At 36.0% G+C, this 21,919-nt stretch overlaps 2 protein-coding genes across 2 annotated transcripts; one reads left to right on the plus strand and one right to left on the minus strand.

Moving 5' to 3' along the window:
• Window positions 1-305: 305 nt before the first annotated feature.
• Crtc (CREB-regulated transcription coactivator) lies at window positions 306-14,175 on the plus strand. The gene is made up of 2 exons (XM_068291783.1): window positions 306-1,898; window positions 9,879-14,175. The coding sequence occupies exon 2, from the start codon at window positions 9,886-9,888 to the stop codon at window positions 12,544-12,546; it is 2,661 nt and encodes an 886-aa protein (XP_068147884.1). The 5' UTR covers window positions 306-1,898; window positions 9,879-9,885; the 3' UTR covers window positions 12,547-14,175.
• Window positions 14,176-20,545: 6,370 nt separating this feature from the next.
• On the minus strand, window positions 20,546-21,778 carry LOC137579064 (selenoprotein F). The gene is made up of 3 exons (XM_068292750.1): window positions 21,641-21,778; window positions 21,458-21,576; window positions 20,546-21,384 (listed from the first exon to the last, which is right to left on the minus strand). Exons 1-3 carry the CDS (start codon window positions 21,677-21,679, stop codon window positions 21,072-21,074), a joined length of 471 nt encoding a protein of 156 aa, XP_068148851.1. The 5' UTR covers window positions 21,680-21,778; the 3' UTR covers window positions 20,546-21,071.
• Window positions 21,779-21,919: the final 141 nt, after the last annotated feature.

The raw sequence follows: 21,919 nt of genomic DNA on the forward strand, positions 1-21,919 counted from the left end.
TTAAATCTGGCGGCATACGTTAACATACAAAATACAAAAAGGTGGCAGCGTTACCGATAACGACGGGAGTACATTCGATATATTTTAGTCATTTTATCGATAGATGAAAATCGACATTCCGGAGCAAACCTATCGGTTAATCGACATTATCGGAGCAAAACCTATCGAAAATCGACATTTCGGAGCAAAACCTATCGAAAATCGACAACGCAATTTTGAGAACTTATCGACTACTTGCTCATGTGTTCGATAATTGCTGGTCACTAGGCAATCGGTTTCGGTCTGGCATACCTATACAGCACTGTGCCTTTTGCACTGATCAACACTAGTTATATTTCTCAGCACTTACTGAAAGTAAAGGAAAAAAAAAAAAAACAAAACAAATGTGCAATAAAAATTGTGAATTGAAGCATCGCTGCGCAGTTGCTGGGCCAATGCAAACGAAATAAATTAAAAAACGCAACAGCTAGTCAAATGTCAAGAGCCGGGAATTGTTTAAACCACGTAGAATAACCGTCGAAAAAAACCTAAATTTTTTAAGCAGGCCACGGGTAAAAAATTTTTTTGTAGACGAAGATGTGCGAGGCGAACAGGAAGAAGAAGCATGGCAGCAAAGTTTTGTGCGCGAGTGCAACGCAACGAAAATAACATAAAACAAGAATACGAGAACAACAAGAAAAAGGTTAAAACAGATAGAGAGAGAGAGATTTAATAGAAAGAGAAAGAGAGCGAAAGTGAGTTGTGCACAATCTATTCACCGCCACCACTCCCCTCTTCGTCGGCAACATCAGCAGCAGCAGCATCACCGCCGCCCCCTGAATAAATGTGCTTGTAGTGTACCTGTGCGCCAGTGTGAGTGTGTGTTGTGTGCATGTGTGTGTGTTCTGTGTATGTGTGTGAAAAACAAAAGCCAAATCGGAGCAAATCGAAATATACATACATATTTATACATACATACATGCATACATTTATATACAATATATATATATTATATGTACATATATATTTCTATGCAGTAGTTATATATCAAGGAAATGTACAAAATAAAAAAGGAGGTACAACAATAACACCAGTAATAACAGCAGCAACAAATTGTAAAAAAAAATTCTGCCGACGTCTCCTCCAACGTCGCAGTCGACGTCTTGGTGTGAAAAGAGGTCAAAGGCGCAACACAGAAAAAGTGAGAGAACAAAAAAAAAAACAAAAAAGTAAACCGAAAACGAAAAATCAAAAAAAAAAAATTCAATTTGACGGCGTGCGGTAACCAAAAAAATAAAAAAAAGTGCCAACCAGCTGAGCGCAAAAATACAAAATACAACAGCAGCTAAAACAACAACAACAACTACAAAAAAGAGCGAAAGAAAAGTTTATATATAAAAATAACAACGTCGCAGTTCTGCTTTGTGTGAGTGAGTGAACAACCAATTTTAGAAATCAATTTTTTTTAATTTTTTTGTGTGTGTGAGTGTTTTTTTTTATATTCGGTGTTTCTGTTTTTGTTAAAAATTTTAAATCTGGTTTTATCACAAAAAAAAAAAAACAACAAAAAAGCACAGCAAAAAGCAACAACAGAAATAAAGCGCCAAAAAAATAATTTAAATCTTCTAGAAATCAAAAAAAATAATAATAATAAACCGAAACAGAAACAGAAATATATTTCAATTAAGTGAAACCTGAAAAGAGAGAGAAAGAGCAACAGAGAAGAAAAAGCAAAGGTAGTGAGAGAGTGAGCAAGAGAAAAAGCTTCTTCCAATTGGAGTTTTTGGTTGGCGGCCCCAGCGAACGAGAGAGAGACAGAGAGAGTGCGTGCGAGCGAGTGAGAGTGTGTGTGTGTGTCAGGAGAGGAGAGCGCGGCACGCGGAGGAATTTCTGTTGTTGTCACAGCGCGCTTTTAACAAGTAAGTACAGTGACCAAACACACACCCTCCCGATTCTCCACTTTATCCCCCCGCCCGTCTTCTCTTTCTTCTGTATTCATCCTCTATCTATCTATCACAACTATCCACTACATGTGAGGACATTTTTTTTTATTCAAAGCCGGCTAGAACTATCTTTGAGATAGAATTTTAGTAATCTTTGATTTCAGTTGCTTATAGGTACATACATAGAAAGACTTGGTATTAGATGTTTGGTATTACCCGATGACTTCAACTTTGCTATATGTTTTACTCTACAAAAGAACAAAAGGTATATTTAAGTTATCAGAGTTTATGTGACAGAAAAAATGAAGGATACATACATATGTACATATGTATCACCTAAATCGATTATGGATGTATCTCAGGATATTTTATAGTATGAATCATTAATTTTGGCACATCAGCTCGTCTGGTAATATATGTACATATGTATGTATTTATATAGAAAGACTCTTCTCTCTCCCTCATGATCGTTCCGGCAAATTTGTCCCATTCCTATATGGTCAAGCCCGTCTTTAAAAAGACTTCAAATCTAATTTTCTCTATGCAATGTTTTAATGATTAATGTAACCAATTGTCATTGTCTTCAAATTAATCAGCATTTAGTTGAACATACGCTTCTTAAAAAGAGGGTATTGAAACTGCGGTGCGATATGTTTTGTTTCCGGTATTTTTATCCGGCCCTCTTCAATTCCCCCTTTCTTTTGCTGCGCTCTTCCTCTCTTTCTGTTTCTCTTTTTAACGTCTCTTTTTTTTCTGGTGTCGCCTCTTGTCCCGCGAATTTCAGCGAATTTTTTCAGCCCGCCAAATAAACAAACAAACAAAATGAAAGAAAAAAAATTATTCAAAAATTCCATGGCGCGCGCCGATAAAAACCAAATGATAAGCCAGGAGGAGCAGCACATCGACATAGCGAGAGAAAGAGAAAAAGCAGAACGCAGAGAAAAACAGAGAGAGACATAGATAGCGAGAAAGAGGTTGGGGGGAATGATACATTGTAGTATGCCAAGGGAAAAGTGCCGCAGGCAGAGAGGTGGGAGGCGGACCCCTAAGTAATTTTTATCGTTTCATAGTTTATTAAATCATTATTAAATGTGATTATCGATTCGTGGGAATATTTCCGTTCGGCCCAGCAACGACAATAACAACAATAGAGCGCCCAGTGTAATGTAGAACCTATGAATCGTATCTTGGGGCGTGCTTTGCCTTCTTATCGACACACAATTTGAGGATAATGACGACGCCTGAATTCCAAATTAAGTAAGCCAAGCCAAGCCAAGCTTCTATGCTACTGCCAATGGCATTTTGGAAGCCCAAATTGGTTTGATTTAACATCCAAATAGGCATTCCACTTAGTCATCATCCATCCCACCATTTCTGATTCAACCCAGAGAGAGAGAGATCGAGAGAGACTTTTCTTTAATATGGTTCTAATTATTTAATATTTTCAGTTTAGGGACAACAAAGAGACTTTACAAACATTTTAATTATGTTCAACAATTTTATAGACTTTGAAAAATTAATAGAAATTAATATATTAATTGCTGAAATAACTTTAAAAGCTGTATTGACACTACTTTTGTTTAAATAATTGTTGTGGGTATTTGATAACTAAAAGTTATACAAGAACTCTATCAGTTTTTATTAGTTAAACGAAATTTAACTAGATGTGCATTTCCAGGTGTCCCAGGAGACCTTTAGAAGACTTTCTCAGGCCAGACCATGTCACTTTTTTTTTCTTACCAATTATACCACCATTGCAACGAATTTCTGACTTTTTCAATTTTCAGAATTTAGTTCTAAATAACTTAATAAAATACATATGTCATTCGCCGGGAAATTCAATTCACTCTTTCGTAGTTCATAGAAAAAAGTACTGGCAAAATAGAGGCAAAAAAAAAAAAAAAAAAAAAAAAAAAAAATCAGAATTTTAATTTAAATCGAATGTTTGGGATGAATTCGAAATTTGTGGTATGCAGTTTATCATAGTTTTCTTAGATCTGGAATATTTTTAAAAAGTTCATACTTAAATATTTGGCCAGCCAGAAATTCGGGCTTATAGTTCAAATGCACCTGTGGAAAAAAAAAAAAAAGCTAAGATTACCATGTTTACCATATTTAAGATGACCACCACTGTATACATACATACATACATATGTACATATGATTAAGCTGGTTCTACTAGAATCAGCCGGTAAAAAAAATTGTCTAAATTGATGAACCTATGTATGTAGAAATGTTCTAGAACCTCTGTAGGGCCCTTGGGAAGGTTGGCACGAGCCTGGCCATAACTTTCCACTGTGCCGCCTAAAACCCATTTAGATTTCCACGTAAATTTATTAAGTTTCCCATAAGTAATCAAATCTGATCATATCTAAGCCAATTAAATAAGTAATCAAACCCAATTAAAAATACTACAAAAACTACTTGAAATTGCTATTCAAATTGTATGTAATCTTTGCTATTTTTTGTTTTATCAGCCCCGACGTATCGGATAATATTGTTCGTGTCACGTAGCCATATCTATGTACATACAGTGGTGGTCAGCGTGTAAGCCCCTTTTTTTTTTTGATTTTAAATTTGATTTTCTCGGCTCCTAAGAAACTTAATGAAGAAATTTTTTCAGTTATTTGTTGGTTATTGTATTTAGAATCTGACACGTAATTATTGTCATTCCAGCTTTCGACGTTTTTTTTACAGGTGCGTTTGAAAAAAAAAGCTCCCCCAAAATGTTTGACAATAGTTTAGCCCGGTCATTTCAAAATCTTTAATATTATAGTTAGACATGTGTATTCTTTGAAAAAGTTGTAGATCTAGGTAATCTAAGATAAACTGCATACCAAAAATTTTCATTTTAGCCCCAGTATTTATTTTGGGGCCTATCGAAATTTCGGGATTTTGTATGTAATTCTTGAGGTCTCTTTGTTTGGCGACGTTTTACGATACCAATTTAAACTTAAGTATTATTTTCTTATTCTAAGTATGAAAGTGAATTGAATTTCCCGTCAAATGATACATGTTTCATAAAAATCCGACAAAAATTAGATTGATTTCACCGCCCATACTTAAAAAAAACCAGGTAAGCAAAATTTCCCATACATGCGTGCAAAGAAAGAGACGGAGAATGTGTGGGAAATTTTGATAGTTCTAGTCTTTTTTTTAAGTATGGGCGATGAAATCTATCTAATTTTTGTCGGATTTTTATGAAACATGTATCATTTGACGGGAAATTCAATTCACTTTCATACTTAGAATAAGAAAATAATACTTAAGTTTAAATTGGTATCGTAAAACGTCGCCAAACAAAGAGACCTCAAGAATTACATACAAAATCCCGAAATTTCGATAGGCCCCAAAATAAATACTGGGGCTAAAATGAAAATTTTTGGTATGCAGTTTATCTTAGATTACCTAGATCTACAACTTTTTCAAAGAATACACATGTCTAACTATAATATTAAAGATTTTGAAATGACCGGGCTAAACTATTGTCAAACATTTTGGGGGAGCTTTTTTTCAAACGCACCTGTAAAAAAAACGTCGAAAGCTGGAATGACAATAATTACGTGTCAGATTCTAAATACAATAACCAACAAATAACTGAAAAAATTTCTTCATTAAGTTTCTTAGGAGCCGAGAAAATCAAATTTAAAATCAAAAAAAAAAAGGGGCTTACACGCTGACCACCACTGTATATGATATTTACTGTAAAGTAAAACCGACGAATAACCTTCCATAGTCGCTTCTTATATACCTTGCAAATAGGATATATTGATTTTGGTCAGATTAAAGTATCGTATGCCGAATTTCTTCAAGATAGTTATCCAATGTTATATATTTTTTGACACACATCTACGCATACAATCATCCATGAGTCTGAAAATTTTAATTAAAATCGGATTACGATATGTAATATGTAAGAAAAGCTTAACAGAAAAATTTGTCAGAGTATACAAACTTTGGCACAGCCGCAACTATTTCCGGCCCTCCGGTTAAGGTTATGATGACATATATTAATGGATTTCTAATTCAAATATTGAACTTTTTCCCACATTAAAGACTTTATGATTTAAGTCGAACAACATTCTACTCGAGTTAATCATGGTAGTTAATCCCAATTATACCAATAAATATTATTTATTTAAAAAATTATTATAATATATTGGGAAAAGTAAATTTTCTTCTTTAAAAAAATGTCCGGCTGCATAAAATATTGTATTGTATATATGTATACTTTTATAACCCGTGTCCGACTTTCAACATAAAAATGGTTGTCGATCGGAACGCTTCAACGATATAGTGTATAGTTACTATAACAATTTTTGGAGCTTCTAAGCCAAATTTGTCATTTAGACAGTTTTTTAACCCTTGCAAAAAGATATGTTTATTTTGGTCAGAAGTGTAGTAATATGCATCTCCGACCAACTCCGAAATCCTCATAGACCGTTACAGCTACAGGGCTGAAATTTTGCAATTTATTTGGATCGGACTACTATATCATATAGCTCTTAGAGAAACGATCGGTCGAAAACAGTGACTTTAATTAATAAATTCGTTAATTTTTACGCCACTGGAAAAAAAATATGGACCTACTTATCTCAGTTTCATATACCTATTAATGGCAATGCCAAATTTGATCGAAATCGGCTCACTATATTATATAGGTGTCATATAAGCAGACTTGCTTCAGCCTAAAACTTGCAAGAATATACAAACTGCGGTGCAGTCGAAGTTAGCCCCGGCCCTCTGGTGTTATGTTTAAGTCAAAAGTGGATCTAACTTTGGTTGGTACAATCGATCATTTCAGGGAAGGAAATCTGTCTATCAAGAAAATGCTAGCAGTTTAAGAGGATTAAAATTTTCTTTTTTTTTCTTCAACTCTCCCAGTTATTGATGAATCTTAACATCAACCTGAGTCAAAGCTAAAATTTCTAGAATCAGTTCGCAATGCGATCTTCATTTTCATTGCATTGTAAGATCCGACCATTTATGACTATTCAAAACTCTATAGTTTTTCTACCCCCCTCAATGGGCGTGGTGTTCAACTTATGTATATTCATCAATGGATGGTCCGCCAAAACTTTAGATAAGAGAATTCATGACTTCATTGTGAGAATGTGTGTAATGGAAAGGGTTGGGTTTAAGGGAAGTGGGAGGGATGTATACACATTTGAGTATGGGTATAAGTTTTCGCATATTTTATCAAAGATAAAGAAGGCTGGTTTTTTGGTTAGGTTCAGGTTTCGTGTTAGATTGTATCTGGGTACAAACTGCTGACTTGTCACCACAAAACACACACAAACACATACACACGCATATGTATATATATTCATATATTAGCCAGCTCATCATCAAAAAGTAATAAAATTTTAAATAAAATACAAAGTCTTAGCCAGCGACCAGGCCGACAGACGAACGACATCGACCAGATTCGAAATACAGAAACTGGTTTGGAAAAAAAAAAACAAATTGTCTACACAAAACCTAACTCGATAATATTTAGAGCATAATCTCTTCTCCAGCAGCAAAATATACATATGCATATATGTATGTATATGTATATCTTCATAAATGAAACACAGATCCAAGATCAACTGTTTTTTTTAAATGCCCTTCACGTGTATTTGTTGATTTTTTTTTTCTGTTTTCTTTTTGGATCTTTGTACTGCGACGGAACCGGAATAAATTAATGCACAAAAATTATTTCGTTTGCTACGCAATTCGAGACATTTGCATAATGCAGCTGCTTCCCCCTCTCCTCTCTCCCGACCCCTTCAACACCATCCAACCAACCGCCCGCCCGACTGACCGACCGACTGTCTCATCGAAAGCCGAGTTCCAGTAAGATAAGTGTGGGGAATGAAGGAGCACGTTGGCGATGGGTTTGAGGGGCAAAGGGAAACCCATAATTTCTAAAGAACTATAAACGTGTTGTTTACTTTGCTCGCAATGTTTCTTTTTAAATGCTTTTCCCGCCTTTTTTTGTGTGTGCTTTTTTTACATTTGTACATACATACATATGTATGTATGTATATATCTCGCGCGGATTCATTATGCAATGGCATTGAAAACGAATGCCGAAAGAGATACAGATAGTTGGTTAGAAAGAGAGAATATACTAAGAGATAGATTCCAGTAACAGAGTTAGACCTACTGCTAGATATGGTAACACACACACCGATAGAGAGTTAGGATGGGAAAGGCAGAGGAAGCCAATTCCGAGACACAGGGCAGCAATTGGACAAACATATTTTACTCTACTACGACGCATTGTCACAAACACACACACACACCACAGAGAGTCAAAAGGCGATTTTGACTGTGTCTTTTGTATGTAGCTAGGCTGACTGGCTTATGGGGCACCGCCGCACAGCCAACAACCATCTGGCTTATCAGTTACTGGGCTAGAGGCGCTGCTCGGCTGACTGATAAATTGATAAAAACCAAAACCAAAATACAAAACAGTCAGCAGACAACGACGACAAAGTTAGACAATAACAATACCGGAAGCTAATTTTTGTCTTACCAAAGTTTCAATACCCTTAAGTCTAAAGACATTATTATTACCTCTCTATTGCGTTAGTGTACATATCTTTCGAACTGCAAAATAAAGTTTTAAAATGTTCGAAGGATTTTACAAACTTCTAAATATCTCACAAACCTGCGTTTTTAAACTTCAACTCTCCCAGTTATTGATGACTCTTAACATCAATAATAATGTATCTCAACTCAAAAAACACACCCTTCCAATGCAATGAAACGACACGCTTCTGTTATCAGAATCGTTACTTATACAATTCTCAGGTTTGTGCCATGCAAATGTTTCTTTATCTACTTCAATTTCATCATAATATTGACTACAAATGACCTAAGGCATTTTTTGCAAAAGTAAAGACTTTTGAAAGCATTGCAAAACTTATGAGAATGAAATGAGAGAAATTTGGATATTCAAAATAGAGTTTCCCTTTTCTTTAAAATGATTTGAAATGGTATTCAGCTAAATCAACGCTTAGATTAGATACTGTTGATTTTATTGTATTTTCAAAATTTATTTATTTAAAGACTTGTAGAAATCCTCAGAAGGTTCTTCAATTCGTGCAAAAACCTTTGGAAACCCATCTCTTATCTAGGCTTTTTCTATGTATAGTAAAATCATCTTAAGCATCTAAATTATTTTTTATGGAAAATTAAGTTCTTTTCGACATCCAAAAAACGCTTTACGTTTCTTCTTTTTCTTGTAAGCCAAAGCGCCTTAAGGAAGGGTATTAACTGTCAGTCATGCCTTAAAGATGAAAATGTAAAAATTACCAAAAAATTATTAAAAATTGTATGATATTTTTAAAAGCAAATCTGTCATTGGAAGAAGGATTTCTGTTTTAAATAAAGTTGTGCAACTCCTTCAGTGTGCAAAAGAAAAACTCTTTCGATCATATTATAGTGTGAAATTTTAACGTTTTTTCACGAAATTAGATATCGTTATCTCTATATATTTCACTTGATACGGTTAGATATTAATGAAAAACTGTGTAAACCCATGTATCCTTAAGGGAATGTACCAGTTTCTATAAAACTAACTAGTCTCTGTGGGTAAAATTAACCTTGAAATTTTACAAGTTAGTTTCACTCTGGTGGATGGGGTCCTAAAGGGGGGAGGTCATTGAACTCATATAAGTCTGAAATCTCGTTAATCTTGTTTAATTTTTCATGTAACTCGACAATGAATAGGAATGCTTTAAGCATATTTGAGACGCTAGATCAACAATATTTTTAAGAAAATTATGCGCCCTCCTCTCTCCGCCCACTGTCATAAACAAATCTTTGTTTTTTGTTTCGCTGTAAAACACCTGTTCAAACGCTAATTAGGTATTACCCAAGATTTTATAAAAAATTGAAAAAAGAAAAGAAAAATGTTTGTCGTATTAAGCATTATGTATTTTTTTTCTCCATATCTAATTGCAGATTGATAATGGCCAATCCGCGTAAATTTAGTGAGAAGATTGCCCTGCAGAAGCAGAAACAGGCTGAGGGCACGGCCGAATTCGAGAGGATCATGAAGGAGGTGTATGCCACAAAAATGGATGATACGCAAGTTACGCATCAAAAGATAATGGAGGGACATCAGGAGCAACAACAGCAACAGGTAGTCAGCAATCCATCGCCAGGCGGATCGGGAAATAATGGCAGTGGCTCGGGTAGTGGAGCAAGCGGTGGTGGTGCCTCACCAGATGGCATAGCAGGTGGCGGTGGCGGCGGAGGAGGTTCACCCACAGCTCATCGGGAAAGTCGTGGACGTAGTGTCGGTGTTGGGCCAATGCGCCGACCATCAGAACGTAAACAAGATCGTTCGCCATATGGCAGCGGCACCGGCAACCAATCACAGACCATGGACAATGGCCAAATGAATCCCAATTTTCTTGGTCCACCCACAACAGAGAGCCTGTGGCGTCGCTCTAGTTCAGATTCGGCATTGCATCAAAGTCTTAATATGGCAGTGCAAGCGGAAACTGGTTTTGCCACCGATATGAATTCGCTGCACGCCAATTACCTCCAGCAACAGCAGCAGCAACAGGGAAATGTACTCCAACAGCAGCAGCAGCAGGAGACATCGCGAGTCCATCAACGATCTCACTCGCCGCTGCAGCACATAGGACGCAGTTTTAGTCCACAAGCACAAAGAAGGAAACCTACGCCATTGCAGCCGCATCAAGTGCAATTGCAACATCAGCAACAACAGCTGCAGCAACAGTTGCAACAGCATCAATTACAGCGGCAACTCCAGCAGCAGCAGCAGCAACAACAGATGCAACAGCAGCAACATATGCAGCAGCAACAATTGCAGCAGCAGCAGCACCAACATCAGCAGCAGCAGCAACAACAACAACAACAGACAACGCCATATAACGCCAAATTCCCAAATCTATTTAGACCGCTGCAGGAGCAAGCCAACTATGCCAATACGGGTTCCCTGCCCGATCTCACCGCCCTGCAGCATTATGCCCCCCAGCAGCAACAGCAACAACAGTCACAGCAGCAACAAATACAGCAAACATTATCACCTGTAATGTCACCGCACAATCAAAGACGTGATAGAGATCAATCGCCCAGTCCGTTTAGTCCAGGAGGTTCAGGTGGGGGTGGCGGTGGTCCTGGATCTCCCTATCATCAGCAACAACACTCGCCCACATCCAATGCCAATGCCAATGCCGCAGCCGCCTCACCTCATCTATCGTTTACCAATTTGGCCACAAATAGTTCAACACAAGCCCCCGTTACGGTGAACACATTCAATCCGCTGCCCACATTAGGATCAACAAATTCGTCATCGGCCAATTTAACGGATTATCGTCAGCCACCACAACCGCCTAGTCCACGATCATCGCCGGGTCTCTTGAGCAGTGTATCGGGCAGTGATTTGCATACAAGTGCGCCGGCCAGTCCCATACGACATCATCAGCATCATCATCATCACCATCATCATCACCAGCAGCAACATCACCACCAGCAACAGCAGCATCAGCAGCAGCAGCAACAACACCAGCAGCAACAGCCACAATTCGATGGCTCCTACAACAGTCTGAATCCCTCATTTGAGAATTTCACCCTAGGTGACAGCAATTCATCGCCAGAGCAGCAATCATTTGCCCATAGCTATGTTGGCCTGGAATTTGATGAATTCAATGAGACTGGAAGCTGTGGGGTTGAAGGACCTGGTGAAGTCAGCGGTAATGGTGGTCCAGTGAGTGGCGGCGGCGGAGGTGGTAATGGTGGTGGTGGTGGTGCAGTGATCCTAACCAATGGTTCCAACGGTCCCTATCATAAGCAACAAGAGCTGTTAGACTTTAATGACTTAAGTGGCAGTCCAGATAGTGATAATAATCTGAGAAGAGTCAATAATCTGAATAATAATAGTCACAGTAATGGTGGTGGTGGTGGCGGCGGCGGTGGGGGCAATGGAACATCAAGTCAGGATGGAGTCACTACGCACAATGGCGGCAGCACAAATGGCAGTACCCAAAGAGGGAACGGTGTAACCAATAACAATGGCAGAGCAAACAATAGTAGTAGTGGTGGTGGTGGTGGTGGTGGTGGTGGTGGTGCCAGTTCTACGGATGCTCTTCCTTCCTCACCTTTAAATTGTGGCGGTGGCAGCAGCTCACCGTTGCCCATACCCATACCCAATATATCGGCATCTGCACATCAACAATTGTCCCTATCGTTGCATCATTCACCGCATCATTCGCCTATGCATTCGCCACAGCATCATGGAGGTAATTCACCTTTATCTACTAGTTCGCCCGCCTGCAATTCAAATGTTCAAGTGGTGATTAGTCATCACCAGCAGCAGCAACAGCAGCAACATCACCAGCAACATCACCAGCAGCAGCAACAACAACAGGCACAACACCAGCAGCAGCAGCAACATCATCACCACCAGCAGCAACAACAACAGGCGAATATACCATCAATTATATTCAGCGATTATTCCTCAACCAGTGAGATATTCGATTCACTCGATTTAGATTTGGGCCCAATGGATGTGGCTGGCTTACAAATATTATCCGATCCAAATCCCATTATGATTGCCGATCCCAACATTGAGGATAGCTTTCGTCGCGACCTTAACTGATACTATGAGGAGGCTGTTGCGGCCATCGAGAGCGGTGTTCTGCTCGAGGATACCTTTTGAGGAGGTGAAATTTGATGTGGCAGTGGCGGCGGCAGAGGTACTTCATCCCGAGCAGAACAATAGCAACAGCAACGATGACAGCAGCAGCAGCAGAACAAGTGAAACAACCAATAAAAAGGATCTCGAAATAATCGAGCTACTAGTGCATCCTGGTGTTATCGATGATAATGATCAACATGACCATGAACGAGATCATTTGGTTGATTCCAGTGATTTGGATGACGAAGTGCGTAACTTTTTCTTCTAATCTAATCGAAAAAAGAGAAAACAAAAAAACAAATATTGTTGTTATCCCTGCGACCGCATAAGTGTACTTGTAATCATTAGAGATGCAGTAACCGATATCAGTAATCGATAACAAAACGGCGATAGCTTTAGCTAAAGGTGTTTTCTAATGCAAAATATTTGCGAGTGAAAATCGCCTCATTTATTCTCGATATTCGAAATCAAAGTATATATCATTACTAGACCTCTAACTCTGCATCTCTACTCCAATTACGTTTCCCCCCACAAACGCCTACCGCCCCCCACCACCTTCTAATCATCATTACCTATCAATCTATAACTATCCACTAAACTTACAGCGAGTCTCAGATTTTTACTTAACTACGCACATAAGTCAGAAGGGAGATAATTATTTAGATACATACATATATGTATATACTATATAAAGAAAGCTCTAATTTTTCTGTACATAACAAAAATTAAAAACAAATATCTAAAATAAAAATATAAAAAAAGAAACAACTCAAAAAGGGAATTAAGAGAAACAAAAGAGAGAAAAACAAAAACCAAAAAGTGTCTTAGACCTATGACCAAAATTTACTGAAGAAAAAAAACAAAGCAAAAAAAATGTTATCTGGAGAACCCCGACAAAAATTAAAGAGAATTCCTTAATTCAAATCAGTTTTTTCACATACTTCTTAAACCCAAATACCAGAATAAAAAAAAAAAACGTGCCGTCGAAGCAATTATTAGGAAATAAGACCGCTAAATAAATACCAATACCAATAAAATAAATACCAACACCGTTTACCGTTACCAATACCGATCCTTCCTGAGCTGTAAATCTTAATCTATACGATCATATGTTAAAAAGTGTTTCATCCTGGCACTTTTCGAATAATAATCCAAAAGCAAAATCCCCCCATTAACAGATTTATATATACATACATATAACACGCAGTATCACAAAAAAAAACCCAACAAGATAAACGAGTATATACATCGGCCTACATATATATATATATATATATATGTATATGTATATGTATATCTAGCTAAATATATAGTTAATTACAGATCGCTGTTTTGTGTCCCACATTTTCTAGCACAACTGTACCTACTTACATTTCTTTTGGATTGTGTGTGGTTCTCTCTGAACAGCATCTGTCTCAAAAACAAAACACGACAAACAAACAAACAAACAAATCAAAAACAACAACAAAAAAGTGAAATGAAACTACTCAAAAATAAAAATTTTTTTACAAAATTCCCTAAAGAAAAGAAAAAAAAAAAACAAACAATATCTAGATAGGTGAAAATATCCCCTTAAATAAAAAAACAAAAGGATAAAAATAAAATCCCATAAAAGGAATTCGGTAAGCCGAAATTTATATAAATATCTTTTCGATTCTATGTTGAAATATCTATGGAAAATATTGAGAGAAATTAATATATAGTTGTCCGATCTAAGCTTTATTCGAGAGATATTCGAGGGCGATTGTTTAAGATCAAGTTTTAAGTTAAGACTTTTTTATCTAATGCTTATAATCATAAACATAATTGATCAATAATCCGCTGTGGGTTATCTAAAATGTTCGTTACTGACTGATCACTTAGATATAGATGAATCGAAAGGAAATATATATAAATAAAAAACTCAAAAAAACCTTTACAATTTATTTCTCTACTCGACGAAGAAAAAAAACAAGAAAATGGAAAAGCTTTATGGCCATACAAGAAAACTTGATAAATCTGCATATAATGAAATCTTTCTCAATGTTAAACCTTCTATATATATATATATATATATATATATATATATATATATAAATGGTATGCCTAAATATAATAATTATTGTGTATAAATAATATAAAAACACACAAAAATCATTGAGTCTTACTTAAATATAAATGCTTCTAAAGTGCAAATAAGCGAAAAATGTTTTATTAAATTTTTTGAAGTACCAGAAACCTTATACAAACATATACATATATATAAATATATATATTTATAATTGTTAACTATAGTAACAAAATTCTTTTTTTTTTTTTTTGCATACCCTAAAAAACAAACATTTTCCTTTTTTTTAATATTGATGTAAAACATTAGCTCTAAAAAAACTAAACTTAAATGAAAAAAAAACAACAAAAACACAAAAAAACAACAACAAATCTACATAAATATATATATATATATATAAATATAAATAAAATAAACTAAATTTAAAACAAAAACTTTAATTTATATGATGAGCGATGCGCGCAAAATAAACAAAACAAAAAGGAAACATTTTTGTTTGCTGTGTTACGAGAGAATATAAATCAACAACAAAAATTGCATAAAAAAAAAAAAAAAAACAAAAAGAGAAAAATGTAAAAGGCGATGATATGAAAATGAAGAAGAAAAAAAACAAGTAATGCTAATTATGAATTATACATTATAATGCTAAGTAATTGTGTATGTAATATATAATTACATTTATATATATAAATATATGTATATATACATATGAATGTATGTATGTATATATATATTTGTATATATAAATTTAAATGAAATGAAACCAACCAACCAACCAGAGGATTAAGATCATTAAGAATAATTACCATATTCAATGTAATAACACAGTTATTTGTTTCAAATAAATTTTCAAATTTTATTTTAAAGTCCAAGAATCAAATGACAATCATTTCTTTTTCCAATCTCAGCCCCTCCTCTCCCTTCTTTTCTCTTTCATCTATTTATCTTGCATGTTCCTACGTGGTGTCGCGTGCATTTCAATTAATCAAATAATTGCACGTAAAAATTATGTAAAAGCAAGAAGTGAGCAAAGAAACGAAACTAACAAAATACAAACACAATCATAATAACAACAACAACAACAACAATACGAATATTTATTTTAACAAAAAACCAAATCGACAAAACATTTATTAATTGCTGAGCAGCTTATAAGCGCGCGACGCAGTTTGTTGAGCTAAATTTAGTAGCAAAGTTCAATGTTGGAATGCCTGAGCTCTGGCTCCTAGGCACCAGCAACACTACTTACAAACATATGTACATACATACATACATACATATTTTCACATGTTATTGCAATTGGGATACCATGTAATCGCTTCCAAAGCTGATCCTTAAACTCTTAGAGCTTAGACCAATTCATATTCAATCTTAACCTATTGCTTACTGAGCCTGAATGAAAAAACCTTTTTGTTTTAAATCTCATTTCATTATCTAAGAAATTCAAAGTTTGGTTTTCCCCCATTGGGATTCCCTTTTTGATAAATAGGTTTCTCGATATTAATAAAACTGAGGATATAGTATACACATACAGAACAAAACAAATGTTCCACCAAAGTAAGTCTAAGAATAGAAATGGTTAGTTTGCAAAGTAAAATTGTGTGCAAAATTGTTTTTGTTATCAAAAGTTGGACGATAAAATGTGTTTTTTTGTTTGTCAAATTCTTTTTTGACATTCCACAAGAAAAAGAAAAACATTCAAATCGCATCAATTTAAAAGTCATGGTTGAACTTTTGAAAGCAGGTGTAAATGGCCATAGCGAAAAGAATTGATAAAATATGCATTTCAATGGGGGAGAAAAAGTTCTCTCACCTGTTTAGAATGAAAGGGCAACTGGTTACAGTCGTTTATCCCCCCTGAAAGTCTCTTTACTATCTAAGCTAGCTATTTAGCCCTCGTCTTCTCATATTTGAACAGATGTTGTGCGTCGTCGTTGTCTTTCCAGTTATTCATAAATTAACTAAGCATCAAAAGAAATCAAGTTATTTTCAATTTTTGAAATGAAACTTGTACAACTAATCAGTGTAGAGGGATGAACGAAAGAGAGAGAGAGAGAGAGAGAGAGAGAGAGATTGGAAGAAGGGGAAACTAACCATTCGATGCTATGATGACCGAGAGTGGGAGAGAAGAACTTTGACTTGGCCGCGAGCTGCCACCCTCGACCAATTAAAGCTGATACCAAACAGCAGGAACAACAACAAAAGCCCATAAGCTCAAAGCTAAGAAGCTTTCCACCTAACGGTAAAGGGCAAGACCCACCATACCCCCACCCATACACACATACATATGTACATATATAGAAGTACTTTTCGTATACCTAGTAAGAGAATCAAATTAAAGTGTGTAGAAGGGCAATGCGCAAAAAATTAAAAACAAAAACAATAACAATAACACAAAAAAAAAAACACCATTAAGACAAAAACTAAACGGCAATTATAGTGAGAGGGGGGGGCCTTCAAAATACAGTAAAACCACGCTAAGAACAAATCTTGCAAGAAATGCAGAAATTTAACAACAAAGTTTGTTGATTTTCCATAAAATGTTGTTTAAATGCGTTAACAATTGTTAAGTTTCCAATATTTAAAATAGAAAAAGTATTGTATGCCTTTTTGATGTCAGATCACTCAGTCCATTGGAATCGTCATAACCCTTTTCTTACCAAATTAACTAAATTTTTACATTATTAGAGGCAAAACTTCTTCCATTGTCTCTTTATCGTTCATTCGTTCTTTTTCAGTTACAAATCTAAAGGCTAAATAAATTTCATAAATTCCATTTGCTAATCTTCCATAAATATTTCACTTTTCATTTGCATTCTCCAACGTAGCCATATGTATGTACATATATGTATGTAAGTGGACTGAAGAAGATAAATACATTCAGAACGATGACTAACTTTTCCACAGAACATTATATTGGGTAAGTACAATCAATTGTTTGTTAACATAAGCTTTAGTTATAGGAAAATATATTTACAATATTCGCTTTATTTTCGACATGCATACTTTATTATAGGTATGATCGTCTGATGGAATTCTTACGAATAGAGATCGTGTTTGTGTATCCACTATAATATGTCATTCATACTAAGATCGTAAGTTTGTCGTAGTTGGAGATATCACTGTACCACCAATGCGACTCTCAAGTCAATAGGGACAAGCAGAGAGAGGGAGAGAGGGATCGAAAGAGATAGGTGGTACAGATTGAAAGCTATAGAATCGTGGGGTTGTGCGGGGGGGTGGTGGGTTGGAAAAAAACGAGATTGTTAGTTGTTTTCAGTGTTTGGTTTTTTATTTTCGTGTTGTTTCTTAATTAAGTGCTAAAATGGCATGAAATCAAATCGCCCAAGTGCGTACTCCGCTATGTGGGTATGGGTATATACTATGACTATAACTATACCTATACCTATATAATTTTATATACATATGTATATATATGTTTATTAGATATAGTCGAGGCGATAATTCGCATTGATGACGCCCTGACGATAGCGTCATATAGGAATGGAGAACCTTATCTAGCTCGACAAAAGGCGCAAATGTTATCAGCAAACAAGAACGAGAGAAACAATCGGACCAACAACAATAACAACAACAAAAATAACAGTGGTTAGTCCAGTTCCAGCTAAGAGACAAACTCTCAGATTCAGCCTCAGCTCACACCACTTGGGGGCGACATTCCAGCTGACTACGTGGTTACTACCTCCCTCCCTCTTTCCTTCCCAACCTCCTGACTTTGTGTTGCTCCCTGTAGTTTCTGCCTTTCTCTCTCTCTCTTTTTCTCCCTCTCTCTTTTTTCTCTCTGTAGCTGCAGTTGAATGCACCCAGTTTCCCTTCTATTTTTTTTTATGGCACACAATTGATAAGTTCTACTGGGCGACAGATAGAGATAGATATAGGTATATATGCAGGCAGATAGATAGAGTATTGAATGAGAAAGGGAGGAAGGGAGAGACAAGATGGCATCAACATCGACTGATGCAAAATAATAAATAATGCAATATGCATAGGAATAATCATAATGGAAATAATTAGTATTGATTGTGACCATTATTATGTAGGCGTGTCATTTGTGTGTCTGCAAATGTTTTAGGCATTTCTCTACCTTACCCCCCATTAGCTATCATCGCCACATATCCCAACCCATTGTGTATGTGTGTGTGTGTGAGTGCGTATGATAGCAGCCGCTAAAAATAACTCATACGCAGCATTGGATTGAGATTGGGTTTGGCATATGTAATATTATGGTTGGTTGCATCGCCGACCGCCTTCAAGGGCGCTAAAATAGAAAAGGGTATTCGGCCCCCGACGCCCCCCGAAAATTAAGACATACTGTGCACAGTGGTGCAAAAACATTTCAAATTAAACAAAGTAGAGTGCTTTTTATACTTTGACAAAGCATTGTAAGTATTATTTACTTATAATTCAAGCTAAAGTCAATTACTAATTTTAGATTCAGCAAAGTATGCATAGTGGCTCAAAATCAAACACTATTATTCTAAAAATGTGTTTAGTAACATACTCACAGAAACAAAACACGAAATGAGTCATGCTTTAACAAAAAACAAAAACCAAACAATTTGAATTTTTAAAAATATGTTATCAAAACCATTTTTGAATCACAGTTAAAGCTTCAAATATGTACATATGTATGTATAAGCTACAGAAGGATTGAAAGATTGTTGAGGTAACTCTTCTTCTTTCAAGCAGTGGGTCTTGCAACGTGACTTTACCTGATGCACATGCGTATACTCCAAACTTTTCGTTTCTTTTATTTGCCAAACCTGCAAGCACAGTTGTGTCGCTTCCTGTCAAATTAACTGTCAAGATGGCAGTCGCTCTTCTCTTTTTTTATGTAAGGCAACAATTCGTTGCGAAATTTCATTTGAAATGGTCTGTTATACAACAAATACATACATATGTACATATGTCCGTATGTATGTTTATCATCTAAGGATGCTTTTTCTAGAGCAAATTCTGTGCTGAAATTCCTAGAGAGGAAGGACAACTTTGATTAAAATAGCAAATAATAGCAATACAAATAGAAACATGCATTGTAATTGGAATTCGTAAACAAGCGATTGAGAGATAATACATATATATACATATACATACAAACATATACATACATACATATATAGAAATATATTCGTATGCATTATAGTTGCCATGTTCTCTACCTAGATCATGCATTCTCCTAATCTCTGGCTTTGGACGTAAGCTTGGGGTTCCGCGTCAGCTTTAACGGAAATAGACATCAAAAAACATTTTGGCGGGCCATAAAAAAAAAAATAAATAAAAAAAATACTGAATTTATTATTTACACTAACATTTACCAACAATTATTATTTAAACAGACTGATCAAATATTTGCACCCCCTTCCTCCGTACTCCCCCAACAACCATTCAATGGCGACCACAACACGATGTCAATGCGAAAGGAGTAAAGGGTGATGGCGGGGGGCGGCGTTTATACTACGTCATGGCTTTGCTTTTTGGCGGGGGGTAAAGTACCGGCAAGATATGTGTACATATCTACCTATGTATATGTATGTGTATGTACCTCCGTCATGGCATTAACTAGCGATCATATTCGTCAATCAATTGAAGTCTTAATGCCACACACAATAGTCACACATTGTTGTGGCTTTTGTTGGCTGGTCTGGCTCTGCGGGTCTGGGTAGTTTTCCAATCGATAATAAGATAACACAACGAATAAATTGTATTAATTTATGTTATGAATCAAACAAAATAATATTCGTCGCATTGCAGTAAACTGAAACTCGTTTATACGAGTGGCTCTCAAACTGTACTATCATCAGTCGCAAGAGCTTTTCTTGTGCAAAAGCTCGTTTCTGTCTCTCTTTCTCCCTCTCTTTCACATTTCAGACACATATGTACATGTAATAACAGTTAAGTGGAAAAACATTTATAAGAATCATATTTAAAAATGCATTACAATTTATAAAAAAAATACTAGGTTTCGGTATGAGAACTTTGAGACACAGGAAGAAAAGGAACAGTGACTCCAACTAAGACACACTTTTAAAAACATGAATATGTACATATAATTTAAAGATCAGCTTGCAGTGGAAAGGATAACCAATAGAATGACAATAGACTACTGCTTAGATTTTTATACATTTGTGTTAGTCCTTGACTTTTTTTCCAGATTAATACCTTAAACAAGAATTTGTATTAATTTGTGAGTATGTCCCGATCTTGTTTCTGTTTACTCTAACACTGTGTGATGCATCAATTTGTATGTCTACTCTCACTCTCTTTCAACCGTGTGTATATGAGTCTTTTGATTTATCATTTGTTATTTTCTACATGTATATTTTGTTTTCCAATTTATATTCTATTCGTACGTAAATAATCCGCATCATCATCATCATTGGCATCTTCGACCACACTGTAGGAGCTCTTGCCCCCTCCGCTACTGGGGGGTGGCGCCCTCTTTGGCCAGATGGGTTTCAAAGAACTCCTCAACAGTGTCGGTATTCCATTTGGTTATTGAGAGGGTCTCTTGAACTTTGCCACTGGCATCCAACAATTTGACAATGGGATCCAAGCCACGAACATATTTAATTTGTAAATTGGGGAATTTTGCCGGACGTCCACTTTGGATGAAGGCTTGAATCTGAGGATAGGCGCGGAATTTGCATGTGCAAACCTCTAATATAGCCTTTGCATAAGTTCTTTGAGACGCCGGTTCCTGATCCTGTGTGCAGCATTGTTTGCAGTGTGGCCTAAAAGGTGGGCGGATATTGATGAGAAGAATGTCAAACAAATGAGTCTACTTGCATTTTTGTTAAACCTTACTTAAGTGTCTCGAGGCCGAAATCATCGAGCTTATCACAGTTGGAGCATATTAATTGGGCCTTAATGAAACCGAGCTCTCGGCAATCGGCGGCTGTGAATTCTGCATGGATTTGTTGGTACTGTAAATCGGGGACGAGGGTAATGAATCAATCGAATTGGAAAATGTAGAATATAATTACTTACGCCAATGGCCACTAGGAAGATTAGCAAAACCTTCAACATGTTTATATTAGCTACAATTAATTAAATTTACTACGTCCACGTCGTTGTTTACAGGTTTTTGTGTCGGCATCGATAAATTAGAGATGCTCAACCGACAATATATCGCCCAATATGAGTGCCCTTATGACACTGGGCTCGCTTTTACAATCTTATGCAGTTTATATAAATTGGGTGAAGGGATATTAAAGCCATTCTGTATTTGGATACAAATCCACCCTACATTATAACATTTTAGCAATC

Source organism: Drosophila tropicalis, unplaced genomic scaffold (assembly GCF_018151085.1).
Source record: "Drosophila tropicalis isolate 14030-0801.00 unplaced genomic scaffold, ASM1815108v1 contig_1190, whole genome shotgun sequence".
NCBI lineage: Eukaryota > Metazoa > Arthropoda > Insecta > Diptera > Drosophilidae > Drosophila > Drosophila tropicalis.

What these genes read in the sequence shown, in the direction of transcription:
- LOC137579064 (XM_068292750.1), bottom strand. Translation starts at nt 21,679, where the DNA reads ATGTTGAAGGTTTTGCTAATCTTCCTAGTGGCCATTGGC. An exon ending in TCTTCCTAGTGGCCATTGGC is followed by an intron (nt 21,577 to 21,640) that starts GTAAGTAATTAT and finishes CCCGATTTACAG; the next exon opens with TACCAACAAATCCATGCAGA. An exon ending in TTCGGCCTCGAGACACTTAA is followed by an intron (nt 21,385 to 21,457) that starts GTAAGGTTTAAC and finishes CCCACCTTTTAG; the next exon opens with GCCACACTGCAAACAATGCT.
- Crtc (XM_068291783.1), top strand. Translation starts at nt 9,886, where the DNA reads ATGGCCAATCCGCGTAAATTTAGTGAGAAGATTGCCCTGCAGAAGCAG.